Raw genomic sequence first — 19,208 nt, forward strand, 5'->3', positions numbered from 1 at the left:
CACACACCGCCCTGCTGCAGCCTCATGCCAGTGTGCCGACTCTGGCTCCGTTTGAACAGCCTCTGTGAGCCTGTCTTAGCTGGCAGGCAGGACACTGGTTTTGGCACAGTGCGTGGCTTGGCCCTTCCCACAGGAAGCTGCACCTTCAGAGCTAACACTCCGAGAAGCGGGATGATCCCCTGGCGCTGCTCTCGCTCCGGCTGCTGGAGTCCACACTCATCTCAGGTTAGAGGAGAAATCCTGTTTCCTACTTTCCTGATGCACTCCAGCCACCAGGTTTTTTAAAGACTCTCCAACATACATGCATTCATCTGGCAGGTAAGAAGGGCATGTGAAAAAAGGAATGGACTAGAGTGTAAGTTTCATGCTGATGGGTTTAAATGTCATTCCATAAACTGCATAGGAACAATCTTTCCAGCTCAAGCTGAACACTGCCTGAAGTGAACATAAAACTCAGTGACAAACACTGAACGGGGCATGGTCACAATGCAGACTTCATTAAAAAGAAATGTGGCCACGCGCTTATTTTGTCTGGAACTGCCAGCATCAGCACCTGACTAGCCTACTTTAATTAGCAGCTAATGCATGGAGTCCAATGAGAAACAAAGATTTCTTTCATTAGAAGTTGTTTTCAATTCCAGTCAAGTTTAAATCTCATCTGTTCCATTCTTTAGAAATCTCTATATTTCACTTGAGCAGTCACATAGCATGACTTGTTAATACCACTACTAAGCATTGCATCTAGGTTTTTTTTTCATGTTCTCTCGACTTCCCAACATTATCCTTTTTCTAACCTTCTCCTAACTGTAAGCAGGTCCCCAGCCAGGTGACAGAGCCCTAGCTTCAACTTTCTGCTTTATTCTTTCTTGCCCAATCAAGGGGATTTGAAACATTTTTAATTATTTTAACATTAAATATTTCAAAAAATTTTCCTCAAAGAAGTTTTCAAAATTTAATAGCAGCAAACTTAGATTCCTTCCCCTGTCAAATGAAGTTAAAAATTTAAATCGAGGCAGACAGAAATAGAAATTCCCTTCATTTTTCCTATTCTCCTACCTTGCATTTCAATATTACTAGAAAGTACAGTTGGGGTATCTTGTCTCATGTTCTAAGGAGGGAATTATCATACCTAGTAGCTCCCTGCACATCCACACCAGCGTAGATAAATTCCCACTGATAATGCACTAAGGGACACTTCAAACTGATCCCACGGTTACTTTCCAAATGCAAAGCCTTTCTCCTTGCTAAGGGAGAGCAGAATACAAAGCAAAAGAGTAGGATTGAATTTTGTATCTCCAAGGATGGTTACTGAATGATATAAAATTATTGAGAAAAAACCCTCAGGTTTAAAGAGCCACAGGAACGCCTGGGTTTCCAGAGGGGCTGGTGAGACAGCACGCAAGCCTTGTTGAGGCGCATGGGACTTGCGCCCACCCTCCGTGCAGCCTGCTGCAGGGGGTCCCTGGGGCAGGCAGCTCTGCTGTGGCCAATAAAGGCGATCGCTGTGACGCAGGCTTAGACTCCTGCAATATGCAGTGCAAATCTATCTGTTTGTCCCCACGGGGAGTAGCCTTTTGGGGTTAAGAATTATGAAATGGAAAGGAAATGAAAATTCAGTAAGAAGTTGTAAATTAAAAAAAGTCACCAGCAACACATGGGGATCTCTGTGTAAAATATGGGGGGTAAAACCCACACAGCATTCGGTGGGTAAATGTACAGATATTTGTTGGTGATTTTACTATAATTACGTTGACACGTAAGTATCCAGAGACAGGGGAGGACATGTGAGAAAGGGGTGCCTAGCAGCCTCTGTGGAGGGGGTACCTCTCCTGACAGCTGTCCTGGATGCCCGGGCCTTCATCCACCAGCTGCCACGGGCACAGCTCTCCTGCCAACTCAGCTCCATCCTTGCCAAAACCACCACAGAAGTAATAAAAGGAGATTCTGCAACACTCGTAACTTTTTCTTCAGGAGTTGCGTTCTGTGATTATTATGCCTTAGTTTCCTTTAACCTAATTAATGCCTTATAAATACGTGCTGTTTCCCAGATCTCTTGGATGATGTGACAGTCCTAGCAATGCTTCTGTTACTACCTATTAATTCAGAAAAGTGAAAATGACACATGCAATGTATAGCACACATTTCTACAATAAGGAGAACAGACATGAAAACTTTCATCGCACTTTCTTCTCTCAATCATAGTAGTTGATAAAATTAGAACCTACTAAAAAAGTTTACAATTACTTTAATCCCATTCTTTCTAAGTTTACAATGTACTATCACTATTAAAAATGTGTAATGAGACAGTTTATGAACTTTGCCATGTACCTTTGTCATCATATCCGAGGACAGAACTCTACAGTTCCCCACCACACTCACGTGCTGTCATCGTCACGTGTGCAGCTGTCAGGGAACATGGGTGGTAGGGAGGAGAATATTCACACAGGTAGGAGACTCGGGGGTACGGGGAGGGGGAGAGGGAGAGGAGTTACTCCAGAACAGAGATGCAAGCTGCGCAGCACTGCAATTACTTCAGGAAAAAGAATCAGAAATTTTATCAACATGCAGACACTGAACGCAGATGAAAAACTGGGAAGAGCTGCAGTGACTAAGACAACCCAATGGGCTCCCAAGGAAATAACTTTCAAAATTCATTCCGTGCACCTGGACTTTTCCCTTTGAGGCTGACGCTGTGCACAGCCTCGGGTGTCTAAGCTTCTGCATTTTATGTTAAGTAAACTGGAGGTCACACGAACACGCTGACTGCCGTAACGGCCATGCTACCCTTTAGAGAGTCAAGGGATCTATCTGCAGGGAAGCCAGCCGCCCAGTTCCTGTGCAGGAGACACAGCGGCACCATGCTCCGATTTGGGGGAGAGGGTGACTCCTAATTCCAGCTATTTTAAACCAATCATTCTAAGTTCCTAAATCTCAGAGCAGGTGGGAGATGAAGTCTCACGAAAAGAACCGTGGAGGTGACAGTGCCACCTCGCTTTTCTACAGAGCTCTCCTGCACCAGAAAGACACTGTCAATTTGATGCTTCTGTTTTCACACCGGCCAGCAGGCCCAAAGTGAGGGGTCCTCCCTCGGGACCCCTGGTTGATCTGCTGAGACTCAGACACTAGAGGGGCTTTCTCACATGCGTCCAGCAGCTACTTGAGGCTGGAACCAGGCCTTAGGCTTTCTCAGGCTACAGAATGGCTAACAAGCGCAGGAGACCAAGCATGGTTCCATTCCCAGAAAACCTAATACCCCCCAACTATGGTGGTGGGGAAGGGACTCAAAGCTTCTAAAAGCTGTCAACACCCCTAGCTTGGCTGCAGAATTCCTGTCTTCACCTACAGCCGAGAACGTGTTCCTTTGCTATCTGGTTCTTCGGCGCACTCGCGCCCAGAGCAGAGGAGGAAAGCAGCGGCGCTGGAGGCAGGGGAAGACAGGGCAGGCGCCTGGCTTTGTAGATTCAGAGTCGGCACACGGACAAGCTCAGGGTGCGGGCTGGGCGCCCCAGAGGGGAGTCCTCAGCCTGGGGGCAGGACGGGACGAGAGCACAGGAAGCCGCGCAGGTGGGGCGCAGACCACCTGGGACGATGCACGCTCACCCCTCGCAGGTAAACTCGTGGCTTGAAGATCCAGGGGGTGGACAAGAGGCTGCTCACTGCCTTGGCCAAGAGGAGGTGGAGGTGGGTAGAAGTGTTCGTCTTCAGGCCAGGAAGAAGGCAATAAGAGTCAACTTTGAACGGATGTCATTTTTAGTCCTAAAAAGCCTTATAAGTATATATTAAAACAATTACATAAAGTTGGAGTTCCCAAAAAAAACGCTTCACGCTTTTTCAGTTTCTACTTCCTTTTGAATGCACCACTGCCACCTGCTTCCTGAGATCACACGCGCGCCCAGCTGACAGCCGTCACGCTCATACCAGCGTATCTCCAAAACACCAAACGAAGAGATGCTCATTATGAAAAGCTTGTCAAGTCACTTTAGTTTCTCACAGATGATATAAACACTGACTACATCAGCCGGCTCAGCTTAGGTTCCCAGAGCCAGCTCAAGACTCTCCCTCGGTTACCGTCTGGTCTAATGGTTTCAAGAACTCCAGAACTAAGCACCACTTTAGGGCTTCCATAAAGATCTTATTTAAATAAATGGCAGGATAGAGCATCATGGTTTCATTCCAATGGGAGAATGCATGTTACATTTAATCACACTTCACCGGAACACGGTTGCCCCCGCCCCACCCCGTATCCACAGCGGCCCCAGTGGGTGCCTGAGCCGACAAAGCTGAAATGATAAATGACTCAGTCAGAGCTTCACAGTAGCCATGGTGACGAAGCTACAACTATACGCAATAATGCAAGTTAAGTGAATGTCCTCTCTCCCTCCCTCTCTCACAATACCCAACTGTGTACAGGATTTTCAGACGGTTTCCCAAGGGTCTGAGACCTCGGCAAGCCAAGCGTGGGTGCAGGAGACTACTGTCCCCAGAACTGCAGGCATGGGAGGCCGCTGTACGCACACGAAGCCTCTGCCCAAGCCTCTGGTGACTGTGGCCACAGCAGGCGGGAGACCGAGGTGCAGTCAAAATATCTCAGGGTTCCCGGCCTGCTGAACTCCCAGCCCGACCAATGTGGCTCTGGGGCGGCCTTTCAAAGGCTCGGACCACCTTTCTGTCAGGGCTAGGGTGGGGGCTGCTGGCTCCGCAGGCGCCCCTCTCGGTGCAGCAAGCCCCCCAGGGTTCAGCCTCTGCCCACACACACTGATGCTTTTCTTGGGACAAGAAATCCTACATGTGAACCCAGCCATGTGAAAACATGACTGATATTTATAAACTATTTCTTCTGAAACTATTACAAAGTGCCCTGTGAATTCAAAAGAATGTCATTCAATTCTAAAAACATGCAATGATTTGGCATGTTACCTGCCAAAAATCATTCCCTAATGGGAAAGCGAGGCCAAGATTATTATCTGTGTTTTATTTATGTTTTTTTTTTTTTTTTTGGCTGAGGGGAAGGAGGTGTGTTTGGGTCCAGAGACTCAAGGAGGGGAAAACACACATGCATAAAATTACTGGAGAAAGCAAGGGGGGGTGGTGCTTAAGATTGGAAGAGCTCAAGCTGGAATCCCATTGCTGGGAGAGGGCCCACGTGCCTTCGAGAACAAGAATGATTTCACAGGCAACAGGGTAATAGCAAATCCAGACCACCACAGAGGGACCAGCAAGAACCCCCGCAGATTCACGCTCATTTGTGACAGGGTTGGGGGAACGAGGCCATGTCAGCGGGGTGGCCCTACTCCCCAGCCCCCTAGGCAGCTCTGAAAGCCCCAGGCATTCTCTCCAGGCACTTAGTTCACCCCGCAAGTTTCCAAGGATGATTTCTTTCTTTTTTCCTAAGATTTATTTTTATTTCTTCATGCATACAACATGCGTTTCTTTCTTTTTTTTTTTAAAGATTGATTTACTTATGCATACAAGAGCTGGGGTAGAGGCCAGAGGTGTGGGGGGTGAGAGGATTCACCAGAGACAGAGCGGGGAGCAGGACAGTCAGACTGACCGAAGTACACTGCTGAGGGGAGCAGCGGGCGAGGGCGGGTCAGGAGAGGTCTGCTGCACCATAGCACACGAGTCACAACAAAATTTTAAGCCAGAATCCGCCTTATACTCACACCTACTTCGTAATCAAGAGCTCATTTCCAGCTCAGTGAAAGTCTTTCAGGGGACTTAGCATTTCTCTCCCCAGGAAAAAAGAAACTGGTTTGACCTGCCCCAAGTCTGAGACATGTTCTCTGCTAATGAACAGGTCTGGTCTGGGTCAAAACAGCTGAGCTTCGTGTTCCACAGAGCAGAGAGAGATGGTTTGCCCTGAGCAGATTTCTGGGGGACCCTCCCATGTACCCCACTCTCTCAGCAGCCCTTACCCTGACAGTGCTCTCTGTTCAAGGCTTCAAGAACCCATCCAAGTGGTGCTCTCTTTTAAGTTCCTATGATCAAGCACCGCTGTTTGAGACAGAAACTACGCGATAAAGATCTCATGTGCACTTAGCGTGTGCAAGTCAATGTCCTGATCATTTTCAGGAAGCCATGTCAGAGGCAGTGCAGAGGGCTCCTGCTTGCACAGACCATCAGCCTTCCCATAAAGAGCCTACCACTGCTTCTTCTGGTAAGGAAGGCGATGAAAGAGGTGATTAAAAGATAGGCCCACTGTAAGCTAGAGTTCTATTTTCAAGATTGGACTTGACATTACGGATTTGATGCCAGCATAGCTTTTGCAGGTATAAAATCCCACTTGGTTAACTCCTAAAATCCTTGTCCACCAAAGAAATAGGATTTGGTGGAAGACAAGATTTTAATTTGGGGTATTTCAGCTTCTCTTTGGAGATACAGGTACTTTAAAAGTAGCCGTAAAACTGGCTTTCTGAAAATAAGATGGAGCCCCATTGCAATCAGTTTCAGTGTCTTGGAAGTGTATTAAAAAAGTTGTAGCTCGGGCCTCCCTGGTGGCGCAGCGGTTGAGTGCTGGGTTGCGAAGCTGCCCAAGGTCTCTGCGGCGCCGGTTCGATCCCCTCCCCGGCCACCGGAGGAGGGTCCCACATGGTGCGCAGACCTCTCCTGCCGCCCGCTGCTCCCCTCAGCAGTGTACTTCGGTCCTTCTGCCTGCTCTGCTCCCCGCTCTGGTTCTGGTGAATTCTCTCACCCTCCCGCGCTTCTGACTGTACCCAGTGCTTGTATAAATAAATAAATAAATAAATAAATCTTTAAAAAAAAATAAATAAAAAAGTTGTAGCTCCTGGGAATAAGTGGGCATGAATTTCCCTCCCTTCTTGAGAGTGACTTCTTTTAATTATCTTCTTTGTATAAAATTCCTGGCATCAGGACAACACGGTTGAGTGATGCTGACCTATTAATGAAAAAATTCTGATGCTTTATTTTCATTACTTTTTTAAAAAAGGAGCATGCTGGGGTTCTAAGATGAACACCGATAACCAGGGCCCATGAGGCTGCTAGCTGGTGACCTTAGACGGGGAAACAAAAATCCAGTGATTTTTGAAAGAGTAAACTCAGATAATAGGAATCCTAGTTATTTCCAAAATCAACTACCCAGGTATGTTTGGTAAATTCCAAGCTAAAAAAATATATACTATAGGGCCTCCCCTGGTGGCGCAGCGGTTGAGCGCTGGGTTGCGAGGCTGCCTGCAGCCTCTGCAGCGCCAGTTCGATCCCCGTCCACCGGCGAGGATCCCCCCACACACACACACAAAAAAAAAAAAAAATATATATATATATATATACTATAAAGCAGAAAAGAAGGACTGCAAAAAGCCAGCTGTCCATCAAACAGCACATTCCAAAGTCCACTTTTTACCATGAAGCTTGTGCTGACCACTAGCATGTCCCAGTTTACTGACACGACTCCACCTCACAGCTCAGAAGTTACAAGTACCTGCAAATATCTGTGCTGGACTGAGGAAAAGCCCTGCCTCCAAGTCATGAGATTACATGACCCCCTGCAAGGAACCTGAGATACTGAAGCGTAGATGGTGCTTTCAGTGTGAGATGAGGTGAGTGTATGCGACGGTGGGGCCCCACAATTGTTTCACCTGCTGTTTAAGACAGGGAGAATCGCTTTCAGAAATAAGTGTAAGGGCCCCCCCGGTGGCACAGCGGGTTGAGCGCAGCACTATGAAGCTGTCCACAGCTTCTGCAGCGCGGGTTACCTTCCCACCGGCCAGGGAGATACCCACATGGCGCAGCAGACCTCTCCTGTCATGCCCACTGTTCCCCTCAGCAGTGCTTTCGGTCTGTCTGCCTGTTCTGCTCCCCACTCTGTGTCTGGTGAATCCTCTCACCCTCCTGTGCCTCTGGCCTCTACCCCAGCTCTTGTATAAATAAAAAATAAATCTTTAAAAAAAAAAAAGAAAGAAGTATAAGACTATCTTTATTTTTTCAAGTGAAAGCTAACTCTACCTTCTGTCTACTTCTGGTTTTGTTAGCACCTAGGTTGCAGATGATAGCAGTATCAGGCTATCATGAAATGAGCAAATGGAAACTGGGGCAGGAATACTGCTGGTTGATATGCAGAGATGGTGGTATTGAGAAAAAGAAAAAAAAATGCATGTATTAAAGCTCAACCACATCACAAAAATATTTCACAATCACCTACATTTATCCTCAGATGTGGTATTTAATGTTGAATTAATTTACTCTTTGAAATATTCCAAAATTAAAATGTCACTTAAAGAATAATGAAATGTCAATTTTTTTCTTTACTCATTCCCATTTACCCCCTAAATAAAACGTTTCAAGCTAAAGAAAACAGGAAAGAAGGTTTCTGGTTGAATTAACTGAGAAAACGAGCTTCCCTAGACCTGTCAGTAGGTCTCAGAGGATGCCATTTCCGGGATATTTCCCTCACCCAGAACTCCGTGGGAAGGAAGAGCCTGATTTACACACACAGCAGCTCCAAGCCCACACAGGTCTTCTACCAACTAATTCTGTGACTTGGAACAAGACACTTAATATTCCTGAGGTCTCTAAGTAATGAAAAATGGAAAACGTGTCATTTTAAACAATAAACAACCCTTTGCCTCCTGGTGGTGGTACAATGGTGAAAAGAGGTATGTAAAATACCCGAGGTGCTGCTAGTATTGAATAAATGTTCCCTTTATAGGCAACCTGGTGCCAATTAAAAATACCTTGCTAAGTTCATCAAAATCTTTGTAATGTTCCGAGCGCAGGCCAGTTACACTGAGGGACTTTCATCACAGTACAAAGGGCTGTGAGACGCAGGGCCCACGCCACTGGTGGCCAAACCCCCCACCTGACTCTGTGGGATCCAGGGGTCCCCTCTCACTGGGGTCCAAGGAGGCTGACAATGGTCTGGGCTCCCCATCAGCAGAACACAGAGAAACAGAAGGTATGACATCCCTCCCTGCCCATTTAACCAGTGTCAGTGAACAAGAGGATGAAATCCTTGTAACTAGCCTCGAGGTAACACATTTTAAAAGACTGACTGTTACTTATTTTTATCTTTCAGCAAAACGGCAGCTCACATATTTGGGCACAAGAACCACGGAGAAGTGGAGAGCTGAGCGTGCACCTGAGCAGCAGTGAGGGCGCAGGTGACTGCCTGTGTGCCAGTCCCCTACCTTGATTGCAGGTCTTCCCGGCGTATCCGGCGTGGCACTTGCACTTGTTGGGTCCAATACACTCGCCGTGTTTGCACTGTGGCTGGCACACAGCTGTGAAGAGAGGATGCCGGGTGTTATCTTCAGCGCACACCAACATGTAGTCCTACATCATGTACCAGCTTGATGACAAAACATCACCTGAGAACTGAGTCCCGGGGAGCAGAAATATACACAATCACTGTGTCCTGGAGTGGTGAGCACTGCCTGGATTACACAGGAGCACAAACACAACACACACACACACACACACTCAGACACACGGACACGCACACCACACTGTTGTGTATGTGGTGTGTGTTAAAGAGACAGACAGACAGACGTGGGACTGGGAGACTTGCTGAACTTGAGGACAATATGCAAAGTCAAAGAAAGGGAAAGAAGACGTAAGACTAGGTATAAACACCAGGGATGTTTAGCAAGAGTTACCCCTTCACAATAACTTGCACCGGTGATTTGAGACACATTCTCCTCAATACACTTCAAAAATAATCCTTAATCCAAAAATACTGGTTATGTAATAAATTTCCAGTTAAATAACAACACGCTTATGTTATTGGAAAGGATACCTCCAAGTATGGAATGTTTCAAAATAACTCGGTATTTTTGGACCTTCAACTTAAGCAAGTATCTTGCTGTTTCTCAACTCCAAGCTCAAGTCGAGGCCCACCAGTCTCACAGCCTTTCTGCGGCCAACGCCAGGAAGCGCCATGTTCTATTTTACAGTTACTACCTTCCACCCCTGATGCCTTTCCTTGAGACCCCAGGAAGCTGTAAAATCATCCAATATTCTTGGTCTCCAATGCCTGCCAAGACACAGCTTGGATTTTACTCTCTACCAACAATTCTCCACTGTGGGCATTTCTGCCCTATTGGGATATCTGGCATAAAGGGAGACGTTCTGGAAGGTCAGGCAGGGGGTGAGGGTGCTTCTGGCATCGGGCGTCCGTACAGGAAGGCCACCAGACATTGCCAAGCCTCAGCAGTCCCCCCACACGAGAACCATCCAGCCAAAACACAGAGGGGCGCCACATCTGACACTAGACAGCAGAGGGAGCATCATGAAGCGGGGTCACTGACCCCAGAGCCAACAAACCAGAGGAAGTCACAAGACAGTCTCATGTTTCAACTGGCAACATTAACTTAGGATCACAAGGGAGGCACGGGTGACATTTGTGAAGAAGCCATCACACAAGCCAGCCCCTGTCAATTTGCACAGAAAGCCTCACTGGAGAGCAGAGCTAGGTCCTGGAGCAAAGTGGACAGAAGGGGAAGCCAGAGAAGGAGACATTAAGTGGCAGAAGAGAGCCATCTACTCATAGGTAGTGAGGAAGCGCGAGGCCAGCGAGGTATCAGAGGGCTGAGCAGCAGGCAGTAACAGGTGCTGTGACCAGGAGATGATGTTCCCTAGGTTATAGGAGGAGGAGCACACACTTTCTCTACAGGAAATGGGAAGTTTCTGGAAGTTTATTTTCATGGGGAGAATGACCATGTCCAGTGAAAACTCTGGAGTGTCGCCAGGTGATATGTGCGGGATGACTGGGCAGCCAATGAGGGAAGGCATGGTTCATGGCCCAGAGAGGCAGAGCGGGCTTCAGCAACCATGTGGATGGACACGCCAGGTGCCGGGGTCCACACTAACCCTATGTCCAGCTCGCTGATAACTGTCCCCCGCAAAATGCCCTGCAAACTAACACTCCTGGGAAGCCGACATGCATGCTACTTTTCCTGTTTTCTGCACTTGCTCATGCAACTCTCAAAAGCCTTCCCTTGCCTGGTACTCCCCGGATGAGGTGCCAGTTTTGCCTCCAGACATTCCTGCCCGGCCTCCTGCCCCTGCAGCTGGACCTGCCTCACCATGAGCCCTGGACAGCGCTGCTTCTCGGAGTCAACCAGAAAGCTGGTGGGAAGGTCAGGACATTCCTGGGTAAGCACTGGAATCAGGCTGTAGATGCGGTGTGAGAATCCCAGGGAAGTGCCTTTGTTCAGATCTGGGAGAAGAAATGAGCCTTCCAGGAGGCCCTTCTGCTCCTCTGTGGACACAATCTACGAATGCCATCTTTAGGAATCAAGCCAGTTTGAAAAGGAAAGCAGAGACATCTACAGCCATAAATCTATGCCCAGGTAATAGCCTCCCCGAATAGCTGGAATGTGCAAGAGCTCTACAAATATGCAAAAGTCGTTTAGAAAGCTCCACCTGAAACATGAAAAAGGTCATGTTCATGAAACATTCATGAAACAATTATACTTGAGCCCCAGGCTGCTTTAGCCTCTTGACCCCCACTTAGCTGGATGACCAGGTCTACAGCCTTTCAGGAGTTTTACTGTGCCCTCCTGAGCACCCCAACCTGGCACTCATCAAATGCACACATTCCTAGAGGCGCGACTGCTGATGTTTCTTTTGTGTTCAGGGCCAGTGTTTTCTTCCAACCCGTGTTTGCACTTCTAGCCAACAGCCTATCCCTGAGGTTCCCCGGAGCTTATGTATCTGCCAACGGCTCATCCCCCGTGGGACAGGACGCTCCTGATGCTGATATAACCAAGTATTTTCTCATGCAAAAAAGGAGCACCTTTGGGAAAGTTTTCCTATAATCTTGCCAGCATGGTTCCATAAACAGGTATTGCACATAGGTGACATGTGATGCGTTATCCTAGGCTGGTGGGGGGTGGGGCAGCGTCACAGCAGATATGAACAACTGGAACCAGAATATATTGGCCTGTTGGCTGCAGTCGTGATAGTGGAGATGCAAGAAGGAAGGAGGCAGATGATAACTATGACGGCAGGTCCTGCAAAAGCTGCGTCAGGAAATGTGGCCCTCTAAGGGCTGAGTGATGCTGGGGAGGACACACAAATGCCTTTCAGAATGTGAAGGTGTGGGGGCAGGTACCCTTAGACCTGCAGAGCCTGACAGCACATGCGAGCAATAGGAAGCTGCTGCTGTGCAGCATAAACGGCTTATGTGGCAGAAAATGTGGTGTGCTATCAGTATTTTCCTGTCTTTATTTTCCCTGTCTTTAAAACAGAATGGACTTTTTTTGGAGTAGAGAATGAATTAGTAATCCAAAACTACTTTCCCTATCCTCCCTGGCAGCTAGGTAGCGAGAAACTAAATTCTGGCTAGTTGTATATAAATGAAAGTTCCTGAGTGAGGCTTCTAGAATGCTACTTTAGCAGAGTGCTGACTAGCACATGGCTGCTTTATGACCATGAGGTGAGAATGGAAATGAAGGCAGAGCCAGAAATCATTATAATAACTGTAAGTTGACCCCCTTCCGATTTGGCGCACTGTTCTTCATGCCATCTTACTTGAGGTCAAATACAATTCCCACTGACTCATTGAGCTTTAGGCTTTACTGAGGTGCAGAGCCGAGGGTGGCTGGTGGCTCTGCAGTGTGGCAAGGCATAGCCAGCTCAAACTCAGCTGTTATTGCTGCCTTGAGACTGATCTCTTTAATGGAAAGATTGTCTTCAGCCCCCCAAGAATCATCGGTAACTTCTGCAATCTACATCTAGCACCCCTGAAAGCAGAGCAGAGACCCGAGTCCACCTGGATTGAGTGTTTGGAACAAAGGTGACACAGATCACAGACACAGGCAAGGACAGGCAAGGCGACAAAGGGTCACAACACTGGGCGGCACCTGCGAGCCCTCCTTACATCCCACAGGCTTCTGAGAACTCAGGCAACCCCAGTGAGGAGTATCTTTTTCCAACAACAACTGGCCTTGAAAGAGAGCTAGTGGCTGTATTAACGGAACTCGGAAGGAACAGAGCAGCATTTGATAGGCTCCACTGGCAAGAGCCCCAAAACTTCCCAGGTGTCACAGGTACAACAAAATCTAGCAAAGAATTCTCCAGAGTCTCAGGTCTGCACAGAACAGCTCTCCAGCTTCGCTTGTATCCTGTGTCCTTGGGTGGATGAGTCTGTGTTCAAATCTAAATTCCTGCTGTAGTAGAAACTGAAATAAAAGTGCCTCTGATTGTTATCACTCTAAAAGCCTATTACAAGCATTCTCATGAATGCAGAACTCAAAGCCTGTTTACATGACTGACTAAATTTATCCTTACAACAACCATATAAGGCAGGAGGGAGACAAACATGAGCCTCATTTTACCAGCAGAAAGTGAAAGCACATGAGGTTAAGTGACTTGCCCAATTTCAGTAAAAAGTTCTTATCCCAGTTCCAACATCAACCCACCAGTTCTTCTTAAGTTCAGAAAGAGAGCAGAAAGCCCAGCATTTTGAGTGGATTTGGAGGTGGGGGGGAGTGAGGGTATCACACACAAATATGAGCAAGAAAGGATCAGAGGGGCGAGGATGTCAAATGGGAGGAAAAGCATAAAGATATTTCAGTGATCTTTCCAGGAAGGAGAAGCTGCAGCTCAGAACACAATCTATAATTTCAGAAATTAAAGTAACCCTGCCAGAGTATTTCCACATTAAATATCTTCGATTCTGTTGCTTCTACAGATCCCAGATTATGAAACACTCATAGAATATAGAATTGCTAGCTCTTCAGAAGTATTCCCCATCTGTTTTACTGGCTCATGTCTTATATAACATTATTTTTACTAATGGACTTAAATGCATCATGAACTGCAAATATTGAATCAACCAATGGATAATTTAGAATATGAAATGAAATAAGTTTCTCTGGTTGATCTAATACCATCTCTAAGAGCTGTCTGATAAAAACTTATTTTTGACTTCAGGAACATCCAATTCAAACAAATTTTACAAGGACCTATTTCCTCCCTGTTTAACTTTTCTTTCCTAAAAGAGTCCAGAGAAAATGAGTGCATGTATGTTTTTGTATCTCAAGCCAAATTTCATTTGCCATCATTAAGCATGCTCCCCTCCCACTTGAAAAAACTGTCTTTTAAAGAGAATTGTCATTTTCAGTTTCCTTGGAATTTTAACTTTGCTGTTTTCATTGTGCTATATATAAGAGAGAGATTTAGATGAAAGTCAGATGAGATGGACTCACATGAAATAGACTTGCCAGCTGTGACAACATGGATGGACTGGAGGGGACAGTAAGTTAGAGCCTGATAATAAATCAGAGGAAGACTGCATGAATGGATAAATCTTTGAGAGAAAAAAAAATCAGAGGAAGTCGGACAAATACCGGATGGTGTCATGTCTACGTGGACTATAGAGAAACAGGATCAGACAGAACCAAACCAATAATGAACACGACACTCACTGTAGAACTGGGGCCACTAGAGGAGCCGGAGAAAGAGGATGTGGCAGGGCGCAGGGGATGGTGCTGGAGGACTGTGGGTGCCTTGCTGGTGGGTGGTGGGGACATATGCCTGAAGGGGGACCTGTTATGCCTCTGATCATACAACACTGTAAACCCATATTTTACCTAAAAATATGTAAGAAAGTGTTACTATTTATTGGGAAGTGTAAGTTACTATTTATTGGCAAGTTTTTCTCCATCAATAAAGGTGGCAAAGAGTCTGTTGGCATCTTTGCTTCTAAATGCCATCCTATGTTCCTTAAAGGAATTAGGGCTGGGCAGTGAGGCTGGGCTCTTTTGCTTTGACAGAAAGCAAGGATGTAGCTACAAAATGTCGGTCACAAGTAAAAGGGACATAGGAACTAGCTTGGAGGTGCTTCCCCAGGCCAAATGTGGGGTGACTGGAGCACCAAGAAGAGTAAGAACTACTAATTGATGGCCATTGAATACATGAAAGAATCCAGAAGAGCAAAGAGATTCTAAAAAGGAAGAGGACAGGGCTCCTCTTTACAGAAGAACTTCAGTGAACATGCAGAAGGAATTTGGAAAACAGTTTCCCAACCACCATGGAAAAAATTCATTTGAGCCAAAATTATCCATAAATGTTGAAACTTTCACTGGGTGAAAGTTTGTTAGAGAAGAGGATATTCATATAGTTTCCATGTTACCACCGGACAGATTACTTATTACAAAATGTCACCTTTCAGTGGACAACACCCTGAGTGATCAAAGCTAGCAACATCGACAATGGGAAAAAGTGGGATATGCAGTAGTAACAGCAGAGCACGTGACCCACTGGTAATGTTCCTGCAGAAAAGAGTGAGCATAAATCTAATGGTGAGGAAACTGCAAGATGTTTAGATTGGGGACAAGTCTGCCAAGCTCTTGACCGGGACTCTTCAAAATGTCATTGACAAGAAGCAAAAAAAAAAAAAGGGGGCGGGAGGACCATTTTCAATTTAAGGAGACCAAATGGAGTATCAGCTAGTGCAATATGTGACCCTTGCTTGAGTCTGGATCCCAAAGAAAACAAGGCATAACACTGTGTTTTGGGGTAATTGGGGAAATCTGGGGAAAGCTCAACAGAGGATGCTCATGATGTAATATCATCACGTGTGTTCGGTGCCTTCAGTGTGATAAATGATGTGGTTTTGGCTCAAGGTCTTTGTTCTCAGGAAAGGCAGGGTGAGTGTTGAGGAGTGAAATGGCACTCTATCTGTATTACTTTCAAATGGTTCGACGAAACGGGAGGGCAGAGGGGAATGTATAATGTGTTAATAATCACAAATGAAGAGTGTGTGTGGGTGTTTATTGTTTCTGTACTTTTAACTTTTCAGTGGGTTTCAAAATTTTCAAATACAAAAATGGGGAAAATGTATAAACACGAGGAGGATGATGTTCGTCCCTGACAGCTACTGTTACTTTACTGGCCTATGCTCACTGATCAGTGCCCTTGAGAAGGGGCTGAGAGCTTCAGAGCTGGGGCAGGACAGATATGCCCTATCTGGATCGGTTGGGGGGCGGGGGGCGATGTTCCTTGCTCTGACGTGGAGATCTGAGCTCAGCCAGAGGAAGTCGCCTGCATTGCTTTTTTTTCCACTTAAAAAAACAATAAACACCCCCCGCCCCCATGGGGCATAGAGCCCTTACTCATAGGTTTGTTAGGAGAATGAAGCGAGAAAATCCAAGTACATGGAGCATCCCCCTTCTCATAGGGAGAGCAACAGAGAAGGCTGGTGACGAGGAGGCTGCTGGAACACAAGGACAGCTCCAGAGGCTGGATGCTGGCTCAAGCACTGGGGACATGCAAGTCAGTAAGTGACCAAGACCCCACAAAGCAGATAAGTCCAGGAAGGGGAGAGAGCAGTGAGCAAAGGGGAGAGAGCAGAAGTGATCAATGCACGAGTTCAAGCGAATCAGGAAAGATTTTGGAAAGACAGTGCTAACACACTTCTTTCAAAAAGGAAATTGACAAGACTTATGTTTCCATAATGTAAGAAATCATTAGGTTATGAGTTGAAAATCACCCTATTTGTTTTAGCTGAGATGGTCTGAAGAGAGCGATTATCAGGCAGGTCAGGAAATTGTAATGTAACCGACCTTTCTTCTTTCAGCTACCAAAATGTCTACGTTCCGGGCCTCCCCGGTGGCACAGCAGGTTGAACACAGTGCTGTGAAGCTGTCCACAGCCTCTACAGTGCGGGTTCGATTCCTGGCCGGCCAGGGAGATTCCCACATGGCGCGGCAGACCTCTCCTGCCTTGCCTACTGCTCCCCTCAGCAGTGTCTTGGGTCCGCCTGTCTGTTCTGTTCCCCACTCTGTCTCTGGTGAATCCTCTCACCTTCCCATGCCTCTGGCCTGTACCCCAGTTCTTGTATAAATAAAAATAAATCTTAAAAAAAAATGCCTATGTTTCAAGAGTGTCTGGTAGACACATAGTTGAGCCACAGTAACTAATGAAAAACTATAATTTGTGACTGCATAGACATAGGATGTGAAGTATTTATCCGTTTGACCTCCTGTTTTTTTTCTTTTTTAAAGGAAAACATCAGTTCATAAAAGTTCCAGATTTATCTGATGAGGAACCTTAAACAGACATTTGGAAAGTCTGTAAATGTCCAGCAATCAGGGAGGAAAGGACGACCTTCCTTCCTCCAGTGCACGGGCTCCAATCCAAGCCCAAAGGGCTATTATCCACACCTTGCAAATCCATGATTTCACCGTCCAGTCCCTGCCTGGCCCTTCAGGCTGTCTGCCATGCTGACCTAGCTCACCATGTCAGTTCTGAGTCTTCGCAAGGCATTCGACACCTCATTTCACCACTGGACTCCTGCCCATCCCACCAGCCTCATCTCCAGCCCCGCCCGCGAATGCACTGACCGGAGTTCCCAGGAGGGAACAATCTACACGGCCACACTTCCACATGGAACACCAGCCCCTAGTCGGTTGCAGTGACATCTAGCCAGACTCCAGGACGCACGTACCACCACCATCTCCGATAGCCGCATCAGCCCTCCTCCTAATTTGGAGTCCTCGGTGTGTTCATAAGCTGTGTGCATTCCTCTGTCATAAATTATCTGTATGCTTCTATTCACGTAGATGTATGTCACGCGGCGTGACCCTGGCTATTTTTCTTATCTAGCTCCCCCAGTAGAATGTGAGCTCTTTAGATACACAGTACCTGCTCTGAAATCATGCACAGTCTCCTGACAAACAAGACATGACAAGTATAGAGAGTGTTAAAAGAAGACAGAGAAGGTATCTCTCTGCACAGAGGTGGGAGTTGGGAGGTGGGAATAGGGAAAATGTCAGGGGAGAGCTGAATCTCAGAGGAGGAGAAGGAATTCACCACATGGATGGTGGGTGCGGGAAGAGCAGCTATAAGCACACCAGAGGCAGAGGGTCTGGAAAAGGGCAGCCCCTGAACTGGTCCAGAGAGCAAAACTCATCATTACACGAGAAGGCAGCTGTCAAAGGAGCAGCCTGCTACCCATCACTGCGGATAATCAACGCACTGCAAGCAGTAGCTGCCACAAGCAGATTACAATGCATGTGTTTTCAAGCATGTAAACGGATTTCTTTTTGGAATTTTCATCAGGAGGTAAGATCTATGATACCTAAGAAGGTCACGAGGCAGGCAGACAAATGAAATATGTTCATTTCCCCAGTAAATTGTCTTTCTGAAAACCACAATCTGTTTACTAAGATCATACTCTCCTCATCTTTTTTATCTCTTTGATATAAGAATGTCCGGGCCTCCGCCTGGACCCACCTAGAGCAGGCACCGTAGACGCCGCTGCGCCGTGAGACAGAGGTATGAGAACCAGCCCCCGGCTCCACGGAACCAAGAGCCTAGCAGGACAGTGAAGGTAGACCCACAGCAAGTACCACAACGAGATCCAGAAAAAGGGGCCTTCCGCTGCTGAAGGCAGGACTCAGAGAGGACAGGGGACATTCGGCCCTATGAGGTGGGCTCTTATCTACATTTTACAACAAAAACGTCAGGCACAGTTCTCAAAACAGTCTGTGGGGGCAGCCAGTGCCCCGCCACTGCCCCATGCTTGCTGCATCTCCAGTCACCCTTTCTAACACCTTCAGTCCCGCCCTTCTCTCAGTTCCCATCACCACGACTTAGGACATCGCCTCGTCTATCTTCTAGTTTACACTACCAGCCTCTCGTCCCGAGTTTCAACTAGCTATTCTCTAAATTGTCAATGAGGAAAGTGCTCAGAATTTGGCCTGTGAACGCCCAGTGCCTGCAGGCCCCGGGCGGTGGAGCCCACAGGGGAGGGGACTCAGCCGCTGCCGAGCAGCACAGCCCGAGGGGCCACGGCAATGCACAAGTGCCCGAGTGCCAGCTGCTTGACAGCATGCATGAGCCACGTTTCCTACGGAGCACTGGCAACTCTCAAAAACTACGAAACCCTCTGGGAGCCAGACCAAATCCACCTGTGTGCTGGATGTGAGCCACGAGCACCAGCCCACACCCTCAAAATATCAATCGGATTATGTCATCGCTGCTTGAACTACAGCGTTCCTCCCCAGGCTCTCTACAGTGGGAGCCCGGGTGTCCTGGCCCACCCCCGGTGCCCTCAAGCAGAGGCCCTGATGCCAGGGAGGGTCTCCCATTTCCTGGAATGGGCCACGCACTGAGGCTTCTGCAGCTCTGATGCCTTTTCCTGTCTGACCAGGGTGCCCTCCCCTCCACGTCCCTGGGACGTGGCTGGGCCCCCAGGACACCAGTCCAGGTCTGGGGCACTGCCTGGAGAGATGCCGTGTGTC

At 47.3% G+C, this 19,208-nt stretch overlaps 1 protein-coding gene across 4 annotated transcripts in view; it reads right to left on the reverse strand.

Annotated features, from left to right (window-relative positions):
• NPNT (nephronectin) overlaps positions 1–19,208 on the reverse strand; it is a 57,187-nt gene that overhangs the window by 19,609 nt on the left and 18,370 nt on the right. For 2 of the 4 annotated variants that reach the window (XM_054694588.1, XM_054694587.1), the window contains 2 exons: positions 9,144–9,236; positions 3,601–3,699 (listed from right to left, as the gene is read on the reverse strand). In XM_054694588.1, the coding sequence (XP_054550563.1) occupies positions 3,601–3,699; positions 9,144–9,236 (192 nt within the window). The remainder of the gene's footprint in view (positions 1–3,600; positions 3,700–9,143; positions 9,237–19,208) is intronic. The other 2 variants (XM_054694589.1, XM_037509591.1) reach the window with 1 other exon arrangement.

Source organism: Talpa occidentalis, unplaced genomic scaffold (assembly GCF_014898055.3).
Source record: "Talpa occidentalis isolate TD23 unplaced genomic scaffold, MPIMG_talOcc4v2.1 talOcc4.13, whole genome shotgun sequence".
Taxonomy (NCBI): domain Eukaryota; kingdom Metazoa; phylum Chordata; class Mammalia; order Eulipotyphla; family Talpidae; genus Talpa; species Talpa occidentalis.